This window comes from Amblyomma maculatum, chromosome 2 (assembly GCF_055883805.1).
Source record: "Amblyomma maculatum isolate TAMU_Amacu chromosome 2, ASM5588380v1, whole genome shotgun sequence".
Taxonomy (NCBI): Eukaryota; Metazoa; Arthropoda; class Arachnida; order Ixodida; family Ixodidae; genus Amblyomma; species Amblyomma maculatum.
This window is the reverse complement of record NC_139345.1, coordinates 182917964-182937564: the sequence shown is the minus strand read 5'-3', so window position 1 is coordinate 182937564 and position 19601 is coordinate 182917964. Positions and strand designations below refer to the sequence as shown.

The 19601-nt window shown below is 46.4% G+C and overlaps 1 protein-coding gene across 1 annotated transcript in view; it reads left to right on the top strand.

Moving 5' to 3' along the window:
* The window catches only part of LOC146200559 (mite allergen Lep d 7-like), a 52129-nt gene extending 32949 nt beyond the window's left edge, over window positions 1-19180 (top strand). The window contains exons 2-5 of the mRNA XM_084592960.1: window positions 10782-10848; window positions 13132-13366; window positions 15840-16013; window positions 18610-19180. Coding sequence (XP_084449086.1) covers window positions 10791-10848; window positions 13132-13366; window positions 15840-16013; window positions 18610-18850 — 708 coding nt within the window. The 5' untranslated portion in view covers window positions 10782-10790 and the 3' untranslated portion in view covers window positions 18851-19180. The remainder of the gene's footprint in view (window positions 1-10781; window positions 10849-13131; window positions 13367-15839; window positions 16014-18609) is intronic.
* The last annotated feature ends 421 nt before the right edge of the window (window positions 19181-19601 follow it).

Here is a 19601-nt window from a genome sequence, read left to right as displayed (position 1 = left end):
GTGCGACATGGGCAGCGTTGCGCACCGCTTCACCATCTCATGGCTAGTCTTCAACGAAACTGCAGAGATAGAAATAAATCTAGTGCATGGAAGCTGCCGTTATTGAGCAAGGCAAATTTTAACAACGCAGAGCACTGAAAGTATTTGTATATCGAGATTTATTAAACGGTGACCAACAAACACCAGTGAATAAAAGAGAAACGAATCGAGTTCTACATAGTATCTCTGGCTGGAAAAGAACAGCGAAGTGGAGCTAAGGGATCCCTCGAGACAGCCGACGCTAGCGAGAAAAATGCAATTCCATTGTGCAGTTTAATTACGTGCACCAAATGCGAACAAGCCACAGCTGCAATAAAAAAAGAAGTAAAATGCTAAGAGCTCTGCGGGCTAATTAGTCCCCAAGGCTGGCGACAGGAAGAGGCACGGGATGGAATGCGTGTGTGCAGCATGAAAGCGTCGTCTTCGCGCTTCACTGGTTTCGTATCACAGTAGGGCTTTGTTTTGCTTTTTACTTTTTCGACCTCTCGTGAGCTCGTGCAAAGATGATGCCGCGAAGGAGCGTGTTGCGACATACACCTTTTGTTTACGCGTGGCACATGCTACCACTGACGTCGAGTCTGTCCTATATGCACGAGCCCTTTGTCTCTGACCAGGCGCTTGCGCGTTCCGCAAAATCCTCATGCGGTGTACAAATCGCGAGCGCCTAGAACCGGTCTTGGACACGTAGGTACACGCGAGTGGATCCCCTATTTTTTTGCGGCCGGTCTCGTGGACAAGATCTGACGCAGAGGTAAGCTTCCTGCGCCTGAAAGAGTGGGTGCACGGATCGCTGCTTCGCTTTTATCGAGGATACCCAAGTAGAAGCTGCGACACCCTCGAAGGTCACCGTTAGTACCTGGTCGTGGTGGCGGGAGGAGCGGCCTTCGTTTGAGGTGGGAAACACACGGCCTGATTGAGCTATGCTGTAACGTAGAAGGCGCTCTTTATATACTGCATGAGTGGTCTGTTGGAGCTAGGTGCACGTGTTCATAAAGGAAGACTTTCAACGAGTCAGAAAACAGGCGGGATGTCATCTCAGGGTTATTTTCTATGCTGGTAATGCCGCATAACCTGTTTCACCACTGTCTCCTTTATTTTGAAAAACAAATTTAGGTGGTTTTGCATAACCGCATTTGGTCGGCTCCAAAGTCACGAAACGTCCATCCTTTCACTTTGAACATTCTATCCCTGGGCCTTCAGGAACCCTCTCAACATGCTCTTTAGATGCCTAGCATAAGCGTGAATGACAGGAAGGACGAGGCAGCAGATGGTTTCTATGCTCGCCGTCATTTGCTTACGGGCAACTCAGGATAGCAGCCTTTTTTCTGCTACTGACTTTAAACTACCAGCGGGAACAATGACGCTTTAGAGTATAACATCTTGCTTTATTTTAATGAGGGAAATCACTGCGCCATGGAAAATTTATTAACGCTAAGGGTTGGGCTCAGTGAAATGTAAATAAGTGCACTTCTGTGCACTGTGGTTCGAGTAAAAAAGGTCGCCTGAGGTCATCTTGCAGTCGAGGACAGAAGACAGTAACGGATCCTTGGTGGCTGCACAGAACGTCCATGTAGCACCTCTAAGCAACGGCAACGAAAGGAAGGGGATGAATAAGTATGCCGGACACTTTCTTCAGAATCTGGTGAGGTGATATAATAAAATCAGCGCTCGCAAAGTAGGCAAAAATATTCGACAACAAATATCTTACACATATTGGTAATTCTTTAAAATTATGGGCTCTGTCCTTTCATCGTTTTTTTTTAATTACGAATGCATCATGTGCAGTCCAAGGTGTTACTCAGCGCCAACCCCACCTCCGTGCCCTTTCTTGTCATCACCGCTATGCATGGATACCCTAGTGCCATTTCTGTGTATAAAGCTACAAGCCCAATGTCAGCATTTTATACTTCACTGTTTTGTTTTTTTTTTTGTTTTTGTTTTTTGCGATGGGGCATGCTCCCTCTTATGAACAGCGACAGACGCTGACATTCGTTTCCTATTCTTTTTGCTTAATATGTGCATCACTCCTCTCGCTGCCAGGGGGCAGGGTGATTTCTTGCGTGTGTCCTCACCTGACATTGGAGAGGTTGATGTCCGAAGACAGCAGCGTCCTCGTCTTCTATTTGCACAGTGTTCAGAAGTCATTCGCCCTAAGCATCGTTCCCTTCATGAGCACGCGTCCTCGCACCGTGCAAAACGTAATGCGCGCTTCATGCATGCTGCAAATTTCGCCTCCCAACGCTGCCATGTGCATCGGTCTGATACAGAAGAGAGCATCGGTCTAGCCGCACACAGTCTGCAACAGTTTTCCGTGAGATTGGAATTGAATCGCAGCGTTGGTGTGTTCGCTATGCCATTGAGCAATGGAGGGCACCTTAGCGTCGTGTTACGTGTGTTCACGTGGAAGGGTTTCCTTGGAGGAACAAAACTGCTCGTTCTGTTCAAAACATGCGAAATATTGTCTTTCATTTAAAGGTAAGTGCCCCACCGGGGTGGTGCAGTGGTATGACGCCCAACTACTGTGCCGGAGTACCCGGGTTCGATCCCGACCTCGGCGGCTTCGCTTCAGTGGAGGCGAAACGAAGTGGCGTCCGTGTGCTGTGCAATGTCAGCGCACGTTAAAGATCCCCAGGTGGTCGAAATTCCTCCGTAGCCCTCCACTACGGCTCCCTTTTCTCTCTTTCCACTTTCACTCCCACCTTCACCCCTTCCCTACGGCGCAGTTCAGGTGTCCATAGAGCAAGTGTGACAGATACTGCGCCTTTCCCTTCCTGTGAACCAATTATTATTATTATGAAAGGTAAGCACGGTTATAAGACCCACACATAACGTGCTGCGCAAGGCTGTAGACAGGGAGTGGGGGAAGGTGAAGATCGGTGACAGAACACCCGCCGAAATTTTCGACGGCAGGCGGCTTCGGTTTAGTGTATAAGAGAGATTCCTTTCCTACTTTTTGTGCATGAGGATGTGCAGGTGAAAGGACGATTTTAGGTAATGTTCAGCTTGGGGAGGAACTTACGGAAGGTGCATGTATTGGCTGCACCATACTTCAATAATTAACATTCTCTTCTTTTTCGCTCGGCAGTTCTGCGCTGAATTTCAAATGTGGTCTTTATTTTTGCGTTCCGATAACTATTAACGGATTTGCTGGCACAGTTTCGTTCTCTTTTGCGTATTACAAAAAGTATGCATGTATTTTTTCTCCTTTCACGTGAGTTATTTTTTTCTAAAATGAAGAAAATTTTGTAACTTTGTATATTATGTGAAAACATTGTAAATAACCGCAATTTTTCGTACGAGGTTTTTTTTTTTTCTAAGAAGGTAAACGTTCTTTGGAAATAGAGCCCTCGAGTCTTCTATGAGCGCGCAATTTTATGCAGATATTACAGTGAATAAAACAACTAACCTTTCGACTTAAAAACGCAGAAAAATTACTAAAATATTGATTGAGCACAAGTTCTTTTTCTTTTTTTTTTTTTTTTTTTTTTTTTTACAGTAAGCGTATAACGCACCTTGGAAAATATTTCTGGCTGCGCCACGGGCGCTCCGTTACTGTCGTGTTTAGTTATGCGCTGACTATCCGGAAATGTCAAGCAACTCTTCGTTTTCCTGTCACCGATTTCAATAGATGCTTTGCATGTGAAAGCATTGGCGGAAAATCGCGCTGCAAATTCAGCGACAGCGCCGAATACGTTTACCCTATTCGCATCATGTGAAACAAGCCTAACTCGTAAAGGGATCATTACGGATCATTGGGAACTTCCCCATCAGCATACTGATCTCGGGGTGGAAACTATAATACAGATTGATCTACCATAGTGTGTGATCGAAACAGCATGCATAGCGCCGCCTATTGATACACTGCGGCATCTTCGCTTGCAACGCAGCACTTCGAGCGCGGAGCGGCAAGTGCAGCGGCACGTCCCGCACAAATGTGTCGGTGATTACTGAGCAGAGTTATTATTTTTGCTGATGCAAGACTGTTTCCAGTGCCTTTCTGTCAACACTCTGCTCACGGAAGTGCCCATTGGAATGTTTCTCAAGCTTGAGAGTTTTATTGAACGTAGGCAAAGCATTCCTTTTCGGTCCAGCAGCTCTTTCTTGATTTTATTTATTTATTTATTTTTATTTATTTATTTATAGGCACTGCGATCTGGTGCAGATCATAGCAGGGGGGGGGGGGGAAACAAAAAGAAATACAAGCATATAAACGCACTCAAATTCATAAAATTTGCAGGCACTTTTCAAACATTAGTAAAGAACTCTGAGTTACAGTCTCGCTATTAAGTTTATTCCATTCCTCCATCCAGATGTGCTTACTTCAGTCACTGCACTGTAAGGTTCTGTGCTTTCCTAAATATGGAACAGAACATGCTGGCAAACAGGCGAAATATCAAGTACTACCCAAAGCGCATGCGAACATGGCAGTCTTTGACCTCCCAGAGAAAACAAAAAGTCTTGTTTATGCGGGTATTCAAAGCCACTTTTGCCGCTGAAATTTCTGCAACGGGACCAGTTGGCAGAATGAAGTGTGCAGTCTGGAGTCGAATTAAGGCTGCAGCACTGAAGCGTTCTTTTTTTTAGAGATTGCAAAATGTAGGTGTGCATTAAATGTGCATGAGCTCACAGTGGGACACAATAACACAGACCGCCTAATACAAGCACAGACGTTGATAAAAGCGCTGTAAAGCGCCGTGCAACAACAAAGTTGGACCTGAGGAGAATTCGACCAATGCGCACAAATAAACCATAAGTAATGAAATTACCTGCACGTGCTGATCTTCCATCCTCTGCACGCTGATGTCACTGAAATGCAGTACGGGGCATTTGTAAAGCTCGTATTATGAATACAATAAATTTAGTACATGCGCCCACAGTATGCACCAAAATATGTGAACACCTCTCCAGTTTTAGTGGAATATAAAACTTTTATTCTTTATAGTGCCGTGGGGCATGGCATCGAAACAAAAATGGCAGCATTTTTTCCGGAAACTGAAGCCCGCGTAGTGCTTCGAATGCCTGTATTATAAGGAATTCGATGCCAAGTAGATTCTTGTCAAGCTTGTGGCGGTGCACGGTACGTGGCAGTGGTTTTGCTCGTGACAATGTCAAGAGGCGCAGACAATTTCGTTGCTGCACTCATAGCCTGAACGACGATTAAAATTCTGCGCCAGTAGAGGCTGTAGTGCTCACTGCCAGCGGTTAGTGCTGATGAAATACGGGAAAAGCGAAAAGTGAGTGCAGGCTTAGTGTAAAACATATTTCATAAAATCTGCGCATAACTAAGGTTCGGGCGCACCCATGAAATGAGTTGTCGGCTTCTTGGCAAAATGCACCTGCTCAGTCAAGTGATGATGGCCCATGCGTCCTCCTCATAGGCTATGAAACTTTGCCCTATCCACTACAATCATACAGACTGGCAGCAAGTGAATTGTTTCTCTCCCCTCGCACCAAAAGCACTTTACTCAGGAGCCACCCAAGGGACGACAATTAAGTGATTCCTCAAGTAGAGCACTTCCTGAGCACTCAAAACGAGAAGGCTCAGAGCGGTGGCCTGCATTAGCTCGTCCATGTCCTTGAGCGGAAGATATGATGAGAAAATTCTCTGTTCTTTTGAATGATACCAAGTAAACAGACGCCCCTCTATACATATATGCGCTCACCTCGCCTTCGTGCAGCATGGCGAATTTTGATGCGCGCTTGTCTCCAAGGGTGGTTGCGAAAAAAAAAAAAAACTTCAAACTCATGGAACGCTGTGCATCGTACAGATTTCTGCTACCCCACCATGGAGCAGGCTGACGCATTGCGCCCTGGTACTCGCAGAGTGCCAGCAAACGCCGTAGGCTGCGCTGTTACTGAGCCGGTCACTTAGCGGGAATTCAGCAAACAACCTGTGTTGTCTTCGCACCGCCACAGCCACAGGGATGCGGGTTTTGCATATCTCACCCCACGTGGTCCACATGATCGTCCTCGCTTTTGGCCTCTAGAAGTTCACAGCTGGTACTGGTTGGGAATAACCCTTCTTTTAGGGCCGTCTCCTTGACGCTTGCGAACTGTCTATATTGCCGAATAGAAGGACCATATAGTAGGATACAATAAAAATGGCTGAGACTTAGCTTGGTTAAGCCTGGTCAGATGCGAAGCATATTGATTGCTAAACTCGGCTTTCCATGGTTACACTTCGTACTATGTGTTGGCATCATCATCCGGATTCATCCGGATTGTCATGAATATGTGGAATACGTTAACGAACGTTAACGAATACGTACGAGCTGGCCTTCCCAGAGTGGAACGAAGAGTATTTGGCCAGTGGTGTGGTGTGTAACACATGTAAGGGTAGCCTTAGAGAGCCATGAAAAACGCTTGTGTGATGATAAGTACGAGCATGGCGTACACGCAAGAGTACTTGCATGGCTCAGCAGTGCTTGCATGCTGCAAATCCCGAAGTGGTAGAGTGACGCCTCACTCTCCTTTGTCGTGACGTAAGCGTATCACGTGGTGTGACGTCACCATATCACGTGGTCCGCACGGCGTGCAACCGCAGCGGACGGCGCGAGCCGGTCCCCGTCTCTCCTCTGTCGTGACGTCAGCGTATCACGTGGTGTGACGTCACCACACCACGTGGTCCGCACGGCGTGCAACCGTAGCCGACGGCGCGAGCTGGACCCCCGTCTCTCCTCTGTCGTGACGTCAACGTATCACGTGGTGTGATGTCATCATACCACGTGGTCCGCACGGCGTGCAACCGCAACCGACGGCGCGAGCTGGACCCCCGTCTCTCCTCTGTCGTGACGCAAGCGTATCACGTGGTGTGACGTAGCATTCCACATTCTTTGCAGGGCGTGTAACCGTCACGAAGGGCTGTGGTTTACCTCTAGCAATATGCATCGCATAAAAAAAAAACCTGTTGCTAAGTATGGGACGTGACACGCTGCGTGTGCAATACTCCTCTGAAAAGTAAACGTAATCAGCTTTTCACGTTTAACCACTTGAAACAAGCCAGATGCATCTAAATTCTTGAGCTTATAATTTGGTTCTTATCATAAGCTTATTGTTTAGGTCACAAGAAAAGCCTCAACAGCGGTCTACGAAGGAATAATGTGTGGCGGTTACTGGAGGCTTGATAGTATGCGACTATAGACATCCGTGCACTGAACAACCAAGCGGCAATGACCTGTGAGCGGCAAGAAATTGACTAGCCGAGGTGACACGAGTGGTATTCTACAAAACCTGTTGAAAATGGTTCAGGACACATACCAATGGTGAACTCATGGTACCGGTTTGTGCACTGCTATGCGCACCGCTTGATATTGAACCGACCGCCTCTTGGCTGCCGCGAAACTGTTTTCGCTATTTTCGAATCACATGTACCTAGCCCACATATATGAAACATCGTCTGTCGTTTTTGCGACTATGTTTCGGTTGAAAGCTAGCTAGTATAGTTATTGAGTAATTGCGAGAGACACACGCGGGGCATTAAAAGGGGAAACTGTACTGTTTTGTTTTTCAACACCTTCGGAAAGCCTAGTTCAATGGTTTTGTGCAGTTAAGCCATTACATTTCTATATAGAAGCCAGTACTCATGAAAATAGAAGTTAAGCGGCAGCTTCCGTATTTAACGAAAATGTGTTTTGCAAAAACAACTTTCAATGTCTATTACGTTCATCCACACAAGTGAGCATTTTACTACAAACAGCAAGGTTTGGGTACTCGTGCGGAGAAACCAGAACCATTCTTCTGCAGTTCGTTGGGCAATGAGAAAGGAATATGCGGAATCAATCGGAGAATAAGTAAAAGCCCAGAACGTTCACCATATTCATGTTGAAGGTAGCGCAGAAAACGAGGGCAAAGGAGTAGAAGGACACAGCACGAGCACCTTTTCGCAACTTAACCTTTTATTGAAAAACACGGAATAAATACCCATCTTACGAAACTAAAACAGAAGAAACCAAACGTGGTAGCATCAAGAAAAGGAAAAGTGTAGGGCCCGATACAACTGGTGGGTGTGCTTATTAACTAAGATAAGGAGCAAAAGCAAACAACATTTACCTAAAAAACATATTGTTTGTTCTCCTGTCTGCCTTGTTTATCACTTCGTATGTCTTTGCTTTTGGTCAGAAAAGTCGCAATTTATACAAGCGGAAGCTTAGATCTCTCCTCCCCGTGAGAGAACTACGAAAGTTCTGCTTTTAAACACCTGCAGCCGATATCCGCTATGCGCCAGGTACAAAATAATGGCTAATCGCAGCCAATTCTTAATGACCACCGGTTAAAAGAGAACGTAGTTTTCGGACATGCTGCTGGTATTTGACTATATATTTTTGTCGCAAGAAAGATTAAGAGCAGATGATTACGAACTAATAGAGAAATCTTTGGCCAATTTACCGCATTATTTTCCACTTTCTCCGTTAGGTCCAATGATACAAGTGCGTCTTCCACGTGGCTCCTCTTAGTGGTGCCCAACACTATGCACAAAGAGAAATCAGTGAGCTGTGATAGACGCGGCACCCCAATGTTATTGGTAACAGCATGGAGCTTGAGGAACCCTCCCATGTTGCTTCACACCAATGTTTCGTGATCAGTAGAAAACTACTACTCGACATTGGCATTGCGCAGTCAAACTGTTATCGCTATTTTTCTCACAGAGACAATGAAATAGCGGTCGACCTCGGCGTAGTGCCACAATCGACCAATTAAAGTAGCTACAAAGAGTCGCAGACGGAACTGAACGGTTGTAGCGGACGTATAGAGCTGGGTTGTTCTTCGACGACAATATATGCAGCAATTAGGATGTGTCAGTACGTGTCAGACTGTCTTGAATTAGCAGTTAAGTTTCAGACTCTCTTAGACACGTGGTGTTTTACTCTAATGATCTACGTGTATACATTACAAGGCCCATTAAGTCAGAAGCTGGAGGGCCGGCAAAAACTGAGCCCCACGAGAGCTTTATTTTGCTATACTTGCTCCGGGCGCTACCACCTCATGTCGTAACAGAAAACAGCCGCGTAGCCCTGTTATTGACAGTGCCAAGTGCAGCACTTGGAAACTCGGAGTAGCAGTCGAAAACTTGTTCTTTTGAGGTTGCTGTGCTAAGCATCGTTATGCGATTGAGGTGCCCGAGCCGAGGCTGTGGACGCTCAAGGGGATTATAGGTAAGGCGCAATCAGGAATACGCAGAGAGCGGTCGCCTTACCATAGCAGCTCATATCGCGACGCACGTGAGAGGCATCATGGCCGTGCAATAACTCTGAAGATAGAGATAATGAGGACAAGAAAACCCTTTTTTGAGGGAATGTGCGGATAGGTTGGTCAGAGTAAAAATTAGCAGAGGTTTAGCATAGTTGAGCATGGTGTTCAGCGAAAGCTTCACATCATGGTTACGCTTGGTATAACTCTTTCGCAGCTCGATTTAACCGGCATCGCTACGACGCGCTAAGCGCAGCATCATCGCTACGGGCGTCCACGGCTGGCTCTGTTCGAGGCGCCGTTTCTCCTCGTTCTTACACACATCGATTGACGTCATGGCTGTTTCCATCCCGTGGTGGAGCGACGTCACGTCACCCAGGTCATTAATCATGTGCTCCACCCCTTCCGCTCTCTCCTCAGCTCCAAGTATGAAAAATGAGAGGTAACTCAAAGGTCAAAGAATCAAGGTCATAACCTTATGGTGCGACAATAAGATGGTCCACAAGGTTCCTCTTCAAGCGGTCGGATGTTTTGGGGAAACAAAGGCACATTATATTTATAGCCACACTTTGTCCTTTGACTCCTTTAAAGTCAATGGCTGGCCCAAGCCGGCATTGTGTGTTGGCTTATAGGAAGAAAAGACACAGTACCTGCCACATTTTTCTGTGGACGCCTGAACCGCATAGCAAGAGTTAGTTCTTCTTCTTGAAGGTAAAATGAAAGTCAAATTGTAGCTAAGGCGAATACCAGTTTTACGTAACGTAGTGAAGATTTCACTTCAAAAGTCCCTGGCTTTCTGCTCCACTCACGGGGAGAGCGTAAGGGGTAGAAACATTTTATGTTTCTTTCCCGAAACCCATTATAGGATGAAATGCGCGACCGAACACCAGTGCCACTTAAATTTATGAAGCGATGACTAGATAAGTTGCGAATATTTTATGTTCAATCTAATTTCTATGCCAGGCTATTTATTTTGTACAAGCAGCGCGCACACTGTTCAAAATTTAGTGTTGATTTTATTGCTTTTAATATTTTGTGTTTTTTTGCCATGCTTGAACAGCCACTCCTGTACCAGCCATTATATCACGGAGGAAAACTTGTATAAATGAAAATGAAAAATAAATAAGTGTTACTATGGTAGGTGACATGCAAGAATGCAGTAGGCTGTCTCGTATTACCTATCACTTGTGCTGTGATTGGCGATGGCGATGGCACCAGAACCATGACTATTGTTCACCGCCGCTAAGGGTCAAGTGCGGTTTTGAAAATTATGTTCTGTTAGCACAGCAGTCCCCGCGATAGGCTGTGCACACCCACGAGAATATGAGAGTCCGCAACATGTGATGGAGATCCATGATATGGACCTCGGTTGTCCGCTGCTCTGAGAGTCCAAGATTCGATACTTCCTTGCCCTCATGAATTGTTGGGTGAAAGCCCAAAGAAGTGACAGGGAGAAACGTAGTGTTTCTTGGAATTCCATGAGGTAACAAAAACTCACGTGCATCACAGTATGTATAAAAATAAACCTGATACCTCATTTCATTTCATGATCGCAGGGAGTCAAGATGCGGTACTTGGTGGTCGTCGTCCTCTGCTGTGTCTGCGTTGTTGCAACTGCCCAGAGTGAGTCCCTGGAGCTTTAAAAAAAAACAAGCTCTCTTAATGACAGCAATACAAATATGCGCTAGCTTATTAGAACAAATGGCATGGCGCCACAGAGTCATCCCTTTGTAAAAAAAGTTTGGTGCCTCATATTCGCAACAGGGGGCGAGCCTGTGGACACGAGTTTTTGCTTAAGCTTCTCAGTAAAAATTACACTCCAGCACTGCTATCACTGACAACATTAACAGCTGTAGTATTTACCGGCCGCTAATCGGCAACAATGACGCCGCTCAGTTCAGATAACCGTCATTAGTCTGTTGCCTAATAACCCTTATTTGACAGGTAGAACTATATTATATACGAATGAAAATGCCTGCGGGCTGCAGTAAGTAACTAGATGTGATATCCGTTGCTTTCCGCTCAATTATGCATTGTTCCCGTAGCACATATGTTATTTAAACCGAAATGTTCTGCAGCTCTGTGCTTTGAGCTCAGTAGTACAGATAGAATGCCCCACGCAAAGACTTATCACTACTTTCAAGGCCGCCGCGAATACGTATTTAGCTTACAAGAATCACGTCCGCCGCGCAGACTGCTTCCATGCACACTGAGCCGGCATTGCATGGTCGTTTAAGTATCTGTCCTTCTGGGAACAACAGTGTCGCCATTCAGTCTTATTCCAAGCCAGCACTAGGTAGAGCGCCTGCAACGAGGCGCTCCCGGTGATCAATTTTGCCTTCGGTCCGTAGCTGGCTCAGGAAGCAACAGTTCGTAGATTTACAGGCTGCTTCCAGTGTCTACAATCTGACGCTGGAGCCGTTGGCAACATGGCGGCAGATTTTTCATGTTTAGTGACTGTCCCAAAGGACGAGAAGTTCGCAAGGCGGCCTAGCCGTGCGCGCTTTCCTGCACTTCGTCGGCCACTTGTGCAAAGCCTTTGCGTTACTCGATTATTGTGACGCGACAGAGCTACTTTTGTTTATATTCTGTGCACGAACAGCGCCTGATCTGATGTTGGATGCACAAGATCCACCGCTCCACTTCACCTACGTGCGTCACTTCCGCTGTTGAGCGGGGGGGGGGGGGGGGATATGTAAAATGTTTGCTTTTAGCGTACTCGCGTTTCAGGCGAAAGCATTTCTTGGCTCATGAGTGGAGTGGACAGCGCCTGTCATGAAACGTGTCCGCGCGAACTGTTGGTCATAAATTGCATGAGTAATTAATAAAAGCTAATGAAGGACACACATGCATATTTGGAATAATTATTTTAGTGAAACGTTTAAACTATTGTTTTTTTTTATTAATTTAAAGAGCGAATCCGTGAACGGAAGCCCACAAGGTACTCTTATCAGAGCGTGTCCACACGATAAACAGATAATCTTACCAAATTTTGCTATGGTTTATGAGATGTACCTTCCCAAAGCGACTAAGGCTTTAAGAACCGTCGTAGTGGATGGCTGCGGAAAATTCGACCACCTGAGTTTTTTTTAATGTTCACTGACATTGCAAAACATACGGGCGCCTTGGTTTTTGCCTACATCAAAAAGCAGTAGTCGCGGCCGGGATTCGATCCTGCATCTTTGCATAACTCTAACCCTAGCGCTTCTAACCTAATTCGAGTATGACCAATTTAGTACTGACCTTCAAACTTTCTTGAACCAGCCCCGAAATATTACATTCCTGGAACACCGAAATTCGACTTCGCCCGGAGGTGATTGAAAATGGTGTCTAACCTAACGGGTATGGCCAACTTAGTGACAACTTCTAAGTTCAGGTGGAGAACATTCATAATTGGTAGTTTGCCTGCAGAATTTGACTTTTTCAGAATTTTACGAATAGAAATGTCAACTAAGCAACGGAAGACAGAACGCGCAACGTAACAAGACACGGAACGCGCAGTTGTTTCGCATTTCTGCATGTAAGCAAACTAAATTTTTTTTTTTTTTTGACGAGCGTGAGATTGTTCAGGGTAACCCGAGGAGGATGAAAGTTTCATTGAATGATGTTTCTCTCATTGTATAGCCTCGGGGCTCCCGAAGTGATTCGCGATCAGAATAAAAAGCGCGCCTGAAGTTTTTAGAGAACACTGCGATGGTTGGAACAGTGGCAAAGATATCCACTTGAATAAATGTGAGGTTGACCAATTACCAACAGGTCACTGTAAGGCTAACTATATCCAGTACACTGACAGCACCACCTTGCGTATAGAAGAGCAGATTATACTTAGTGTGGATGTTGAATTTAATATGCATAATAGAGTTCACTGTGCGCGATAGTATTTATAAAGGAGGGCGGTGCTCGCAGCCCTCTACCCGTCGGTGGGAGGTGTGACTGAGGCTACCCCGTCGCCTGGCCTGTACGGCGCCGTGGTCAACTACCTTTTTGACCAGGTTCTCAAGGCTATCACCGCGTCAAGTGCCATAGATCCGCTCTCGGTGCCCAACACTACGCGTCACTTTCAGACCAAATTCATCGTCAACGTTGACGCCGAGGCGGGACTTTATAACGGTCGCCTCACTGGTTTGTCCTCCATGCACAGGTACGCACTAGAGGCGACACTACCTTTGCGCGCACATATTCGATTTGTTGATTCCTAACAAAGAAAGTAATCAAGCATGACTTTAATCTATCACTATAGAATGACGACTACTTTCCATGAATGCGTATAAATAACAGTTTGGTTTATGTTTTTAATGTTTCATGCCGTGCAAGAAGAATCTGCAGATATTTTTCTCTGTCACAACAATTTCTGCCCATTTCAGTTCACAGTGAACCTGTTCTAAAACAGAAATTTATTTAGGATCATAAAAATTCTGTGTACTGGAACAGAAAAGTAGTGCAGAGGTACTTACAGAAAACGTTGTCACGATGACAGAACTGCAGTATATTTTCTCATATTTTGAGAATGTTCGGTAGTCTTCTTTTTGCGACTAGGAGGGCGTCGGCCAAACCTAATACATAGCCCCTACGACACCAAGAAATCGGGGGTCAGCCACAAACAACAGGGAATCGTCGTCATAATGTTTGGAGTACAGACCTCATTACTCGCTGCCGAAGCTTGTGACTAGCGAAACCAACATTTACGCCTAACGAGCATTCATTCGCATTATTATGACGAGCCCGTGAGACCGCACACTTTCTTTTTCTGAAGTTTGTGATGTTTTCTCAATTAACATAAAGCATTATAAGTTCAGCAATGCATGCATCCCCGTCACCGTCATTGAGACCCCCGCCATGTCCAAAAGAAAGATCCAATCAAAGCTTGCTGTGTCCTTTTCAGTAAAAACCCTTCTTTGTTGCTATAACAAGGCCCTGTCATTCCCGACCTCAACGGAAGTCAGATTGTCCTTAACGCCGGGCGGGCCAGCAGTCGAAAGGGCACAAGAGTTTACCTCGCGAGCTTCATCTTCCCATCGCAATGATGGCTTGGCTTGGTATGGTTAATGAGGCTTGGCGTCTCAAAACAACTCAGGCTATGAGAAACGCCCAAATCTCTCCCTACTCCGCCGTCCCCTCGATGGTCGAGGGAACAGAAGCGCAACACACAAGGACAGTGAAGACGACAATAAAAGCAGGAGCCTTCTTCAGTTTCTGCAAGACAATGATTTACACAATTTCTTATGATATGTCTTATGGCAAGTTTGCGAAATAAAAAAACAATGTGCTCACCACTACTCCTTCAGTCTCACTGCCCATCTCCCTCATTATAATAAATGGGGCAGAAGGGTGTGAACACGGCAATGCTGCTATGTACAGTCCTTGTCAAAAGTGTAGAGTCCAGAATATCTGCTTTTGAGCCACTTCGTGCGGCTTGTAATGCATTTCCAGTGTTGCGAATCACTTAATAATATTAAGATTTTTTGTACGTTCTACATTTGCAGTAGGACGAGCCTCTACTAATGCTAAATCAGCGCCACTACACGGCTCACAAGCAGACCCCCTGGGCACTTTTGACAAAGGTTATACCTCCTCATTCCCCTCCTTTGTCGCTCTCACCTTTTCTTAAACGTTTACTCCTTCCCACCCTTATATCTCCTTCACTGGTCGGACGTCTAAGCCAACAGCGCCTAAGTTTCATTACCAGCCCCTTCTCTCTCTCTCTCTCAGCAAAATCCAAACCTTGACCCAAAACGCATGTTTTCTGTCGCTGGCCGGATTGCAGCTGGACGCCTGAATCGAAACAGAGCGACCTTAACCGCTACAGATCAAATCAGCCTTAGTCGACCAGCAGAACATGCAGAACGCACAGCGAAAGTAATGCTGTACCGATTTAGGAAGGACACATATCATAGGACGAAATGTGTTATGATTGATAAATAGCCAAGGTGCGGCATTGTGCAACTTGCATTCGACACTGCTAACGCTATAAACGTTGTTCGATAGACGCGCTTGGACTTGGATACGCGTGCGCGAGGAAACGGTCACAAGAGCATATTGGGCTTGCTGCTTATCCAAAGTCAAAGCGGAAACACTGTAACGAGAACTCGAGGCTAGCGGACGACACAACGAAGTCGTCCTATTGTCTTGTGTTCTCGTTACGTGCTTGCGCTGCTAACTTACGATAAAGAAACGGTGATGCTCATAGTCCTCTACTGACATTCCTCACCCGCAACCTCCAGAAGTGACATCATCGACTTCCGGTGGGATCCGAGTCTAGTCACTCTGATTGGACGATCGAGCTAGACTGCCCCGCAGGAAAAGGAGCTGCTCCAATCGACCCGCGGAATACGCTTAACCTACCTATAGGTCGACCAACGGAATTATAAATCGCCTTCCCGGGGCAAGAAAACTTGCTCCGGCATGACCAGTGGAAATCGCCGAAGGGCGGACGGCATGGAATGCAGCCTTCCTACGAAGGTCATGGTACACTCTTCAGACGACAGTTGTGTGTGACCAAAATGCATGTGACGTGAGGTACATTTGCAGGTTGCTCATGATTATAAGGAAATTCATCTGATATTGACTGCATACTGCATGCTGAAGAAGCCCGAACTCCCCCTCTCATAACGCAGGACGGGCGACTGCCACGTCACCGTTGGCTCCGACGGGGTGCAGATGCGCGTGGACCTGGGAGCCGGCCCCGTGACAGCCACCTACCGGGGCGAGGTGAAGCTCATGGCATTCAGCCGTGACGTCACCATAGTGTGCGTCGTCAACAACATGCAAATCATCGTCGAGGCCGTCCAGTGAGCTCTTCGTTTGTTATGTCTTCATCCAGTTCTCACGGGTTTTGCGCCCTGCATGATCGAGGTCGGTTAGGGCGGATTAACTATGCCTCCCACTGTTCCTCTGTGATGCTTAAAAAAATATTTCCTTGTTTCCTGAAAATGAACGTAATCACGGGTAAAATTACAAATTGATACTTGCTTTTTTTGTGTGTGTGCGGTTTAACGTCTCAAAGCGATTCATACTATGAGAGACGCAATTCTGATGTTTTTGTTCGCTGACTAGAATGGAGCAATGAAACAATACTATAGTGATGTGATCACATTGCTGAGGGTCAGGAGGCTATTGCCGTCAGCTACTACACGTATATCTTAATGAAATGATCCCGCCGCTATCCGCAGCGCCGGTAAACGCTGCGGAGAGCTGCACTTGATTATTGCAATTTATGTTCGATATCGCGCCTGACGAAAATTTTATTGCGAGCGCTACCGTACAAAACGTTGAAGCGTGTAGAACCGGTGCTCCACCTAGCACAGAGGTCCAGTTTAATCTGGTACAAAACTTAACTTTATCTTCTATGCATTCTTGCACACACTAACCTCGGAATTAATCAGCCAGCAGAAAGATTGCTACGTCACAGTAAGTATGCAGCCCGGAACATCGCTTACGCAGTCAAAGTACGCTGTTTCCGTTGTTGAGAAAGCACTAATGTGCAACAAGACAGAACAAGTGGCGTCGTTATTCGCGTCGCTCGTCCTCTGCCCCTAGAAACTCAATCACGTCTCAACTGCATGACTGCAGGTACGCAGCAGAGCTGGTCCATATGACCGTCCGTGGACCGTTGTTCGTAGTCTTGGTAGGGCTTCCATCTGACAGTGGTATAGGCTACAACTTTAAATAAAAACAGCGACTGGTACCAAGAACCCGCGCCTCGCGGGGTGCTGCATTAGTCTTCTAACGAGGCATCACAGTAAAGCAAAATTAGTATTTTAATGTTTTCCTGTGTTGAGTGAGCGCTTAAAAATTCGTGTTTTGGTTAGCGTTTTGTTTACATAGCGAGAAATGCTTCAGCAAGTAGGTAACTATTTTCTTTTCGCGGATGAATAAAGTATATCTCTCTAGGAGGGAAGCACGAGTTTCGCTGCACGCTTCCATTTTACTTTACTGTGCAAATGATGCCTGATCCCGCAGTGATGGCGTTTCTGCTACGGCAGTCAGGATGCATCCCCCCACCCGTTTCCGTAATATTTAAAAATACCTTTCTTTAGGATATAGAGGTAATTTTTGCGACGTAGTACAAAAGTTGCAGACACTAGCAAACAATCAAGTGGACCATGTCAACAAAAATAGGTGAATTCTGGTTGTTAGCTTTCTACCTACTGCAGTTAACCGTCCAGTTGAAACTAGTAATTTTTAGCCAGCTGTCATAGCCACGATAGCAGTTCAGATTTCAGTGAGTGCCTCTCACGCCTGGGATTGAGTTCCGAAGCAGGGAGGAGAGGCGCCGGTGGCACGGGGGCCGCCTGGCTCGTACGCCGCGGAGTGACATTTGCTGGTTGGTTTGGTTGAGTGTGGTCAACAGACAAGCAGTTTCCATGGAACCCTTTGATCCAGAGTTCACTGTTCAAGGACAACCGGAAATGCATTATTTTATTTCGCTGAAACTGACATGGCTAATAGCAACTTCAAACTACAGTTTTATTTTATCCGATTTCTCATTGTAATGCCCCTTACGTTTGATCCACTAAATGACATTCCAGTGTGGGAATAACGAAACATACATACGAGAACAGGCAATAAAACGTAATACAAAAAGTGCCACCCCAACATGTCACCATTATGTCCCCTCGAGCATGCAAGATATTGACAGGGAAGACGGCAACACTTAATTTGAGATAGCTAAATCTACCTATTCAGATATCGGATACTCGAATATGTTATAAAACCTGAAAAAGAAGAAAACGAAATGGTTGTAGATACTCAGATCTGCAGGTACTTTAAAGAGCCACTGTCCAGGATATGGAGATAGTCTGTGCAAAATGCTACAGCGATACACGCGCCACAAAGCAGCAAAAATGCAGATCAAAGCTTCTCATCCTCCCCTGCGGGAAACCAGCTTCCCTGTTCTCTACGCTGGCCCGTCGAGCCGCAAGGCTGACGTATCGGACTACCCCGCCAACCGCGAAGGAAGAAGGGGAATGTGGCTTGCGGAGGCTAGACGACCGGGCAGGAGAGTGAAAAACCTTTGCGAGGAAACGCGAGGAGAGAAACACTACAGAATCGATTGATTACTGTAACTGCGTTATTTACTGTTTTCAAAAACATTTTGCGCCCTTGCGTTCTGGAGGCGAAGCCTCACAGACACCGGGGAAAAAATATTTTCGACTGGAGGGTGGACAGTGGCCCTTTAATTGCCAGTAAATTGCTAGCTGTCCAGTGAAGGTGACTCAGCGTATGGTGGTGAGATCATTCATTTGTTGATTACTCCATAATTATGCTTCTTTTGCCATATCAGTTGAGAAATAAAAATCACATTTTTAGCGGATGTCTCTAAAGCGCGTTCCTTACAACAGCCGCGAGTGGACCTAAACCGTGCGTTGCCTGCCTCGTTCGCAGGAAGCCCGGCGGCAAGCCTGAGCTGCAGCGGTTCTCGGTGCAGAAGCTGGAGGGCGTGCGCGTGACAGTGGAGGGCCTGGGCACGCTGGGCGGCGTGGCCAACGCGCTCTCCGTGCTGCTCACCACCGTCTTTGAGGAGGAGGTCCGACGCGCTGTCGAAGAGAGCGTTCGAACCCTGTTCGCCGAGAAGCTGGCCGAGCTGGGATCCACCATCCCGGCCGCACTCATCGCGCTAGGCTAGCGACCAACCTGCATTTCGACGTCTTCGTTGCCTCCTGAACCTCTGCAAGATGAACGTGTCATCGCTGCCGGCCTAGCGCAATGGGACCGTATCACGGCTTAACTGTACACGCTTGTTCATACTGCCGCGCCAGCAACAGCAGCCGCTGGGCGTCAGCTCTTCAGCCCACGATGCTCGCGATGCTTGTGGACGCGTCAGTATTCTTTTTCACTTCATGCTGCTCGAAATTTGGTTTTGTTTCTGTTCGTTAGTACCTTCGTTTGTCGTCAATTCATTTCGATGTGGCAGTATCGGCAGTGTCCTTGTTTGTATAAACAACTTCTTACTTCCCTAGTGTCGTTGTCTCGCTTTCTCTTCAGAAAAGGCGTCGAAGCTTCTGGAAGCAAAGCTGATGCGCTGGCTCTATCCATCAGCCCCCGTGACGTCTCTTGTCTACCTATTGGGGAGGCAACGGTAATGCTTCCATCTTGGCTGTGCAGCACGTCTGCTGACTGGTGCGAATGAGTCGGTGTCTCATCCGAACACACCATACTCGTTTGTCTAGTGCTCGACGGTTTGACTTCGACATATTTTTTTTTGAAGACTGAAGGCCTGTGTATAGTGAGCATGCGACATTTAGCGTCGGCAAAACATAGTACGCAGGGAAAGACCTGAGAGCCGGCCAAAAGCTAATAAGATGCCGCATTTCGGGAGCGAACAAAGCTGAATATTGAAGCTAGTATTTGCTCATTGGTACCAGTGGCGTAGCCAG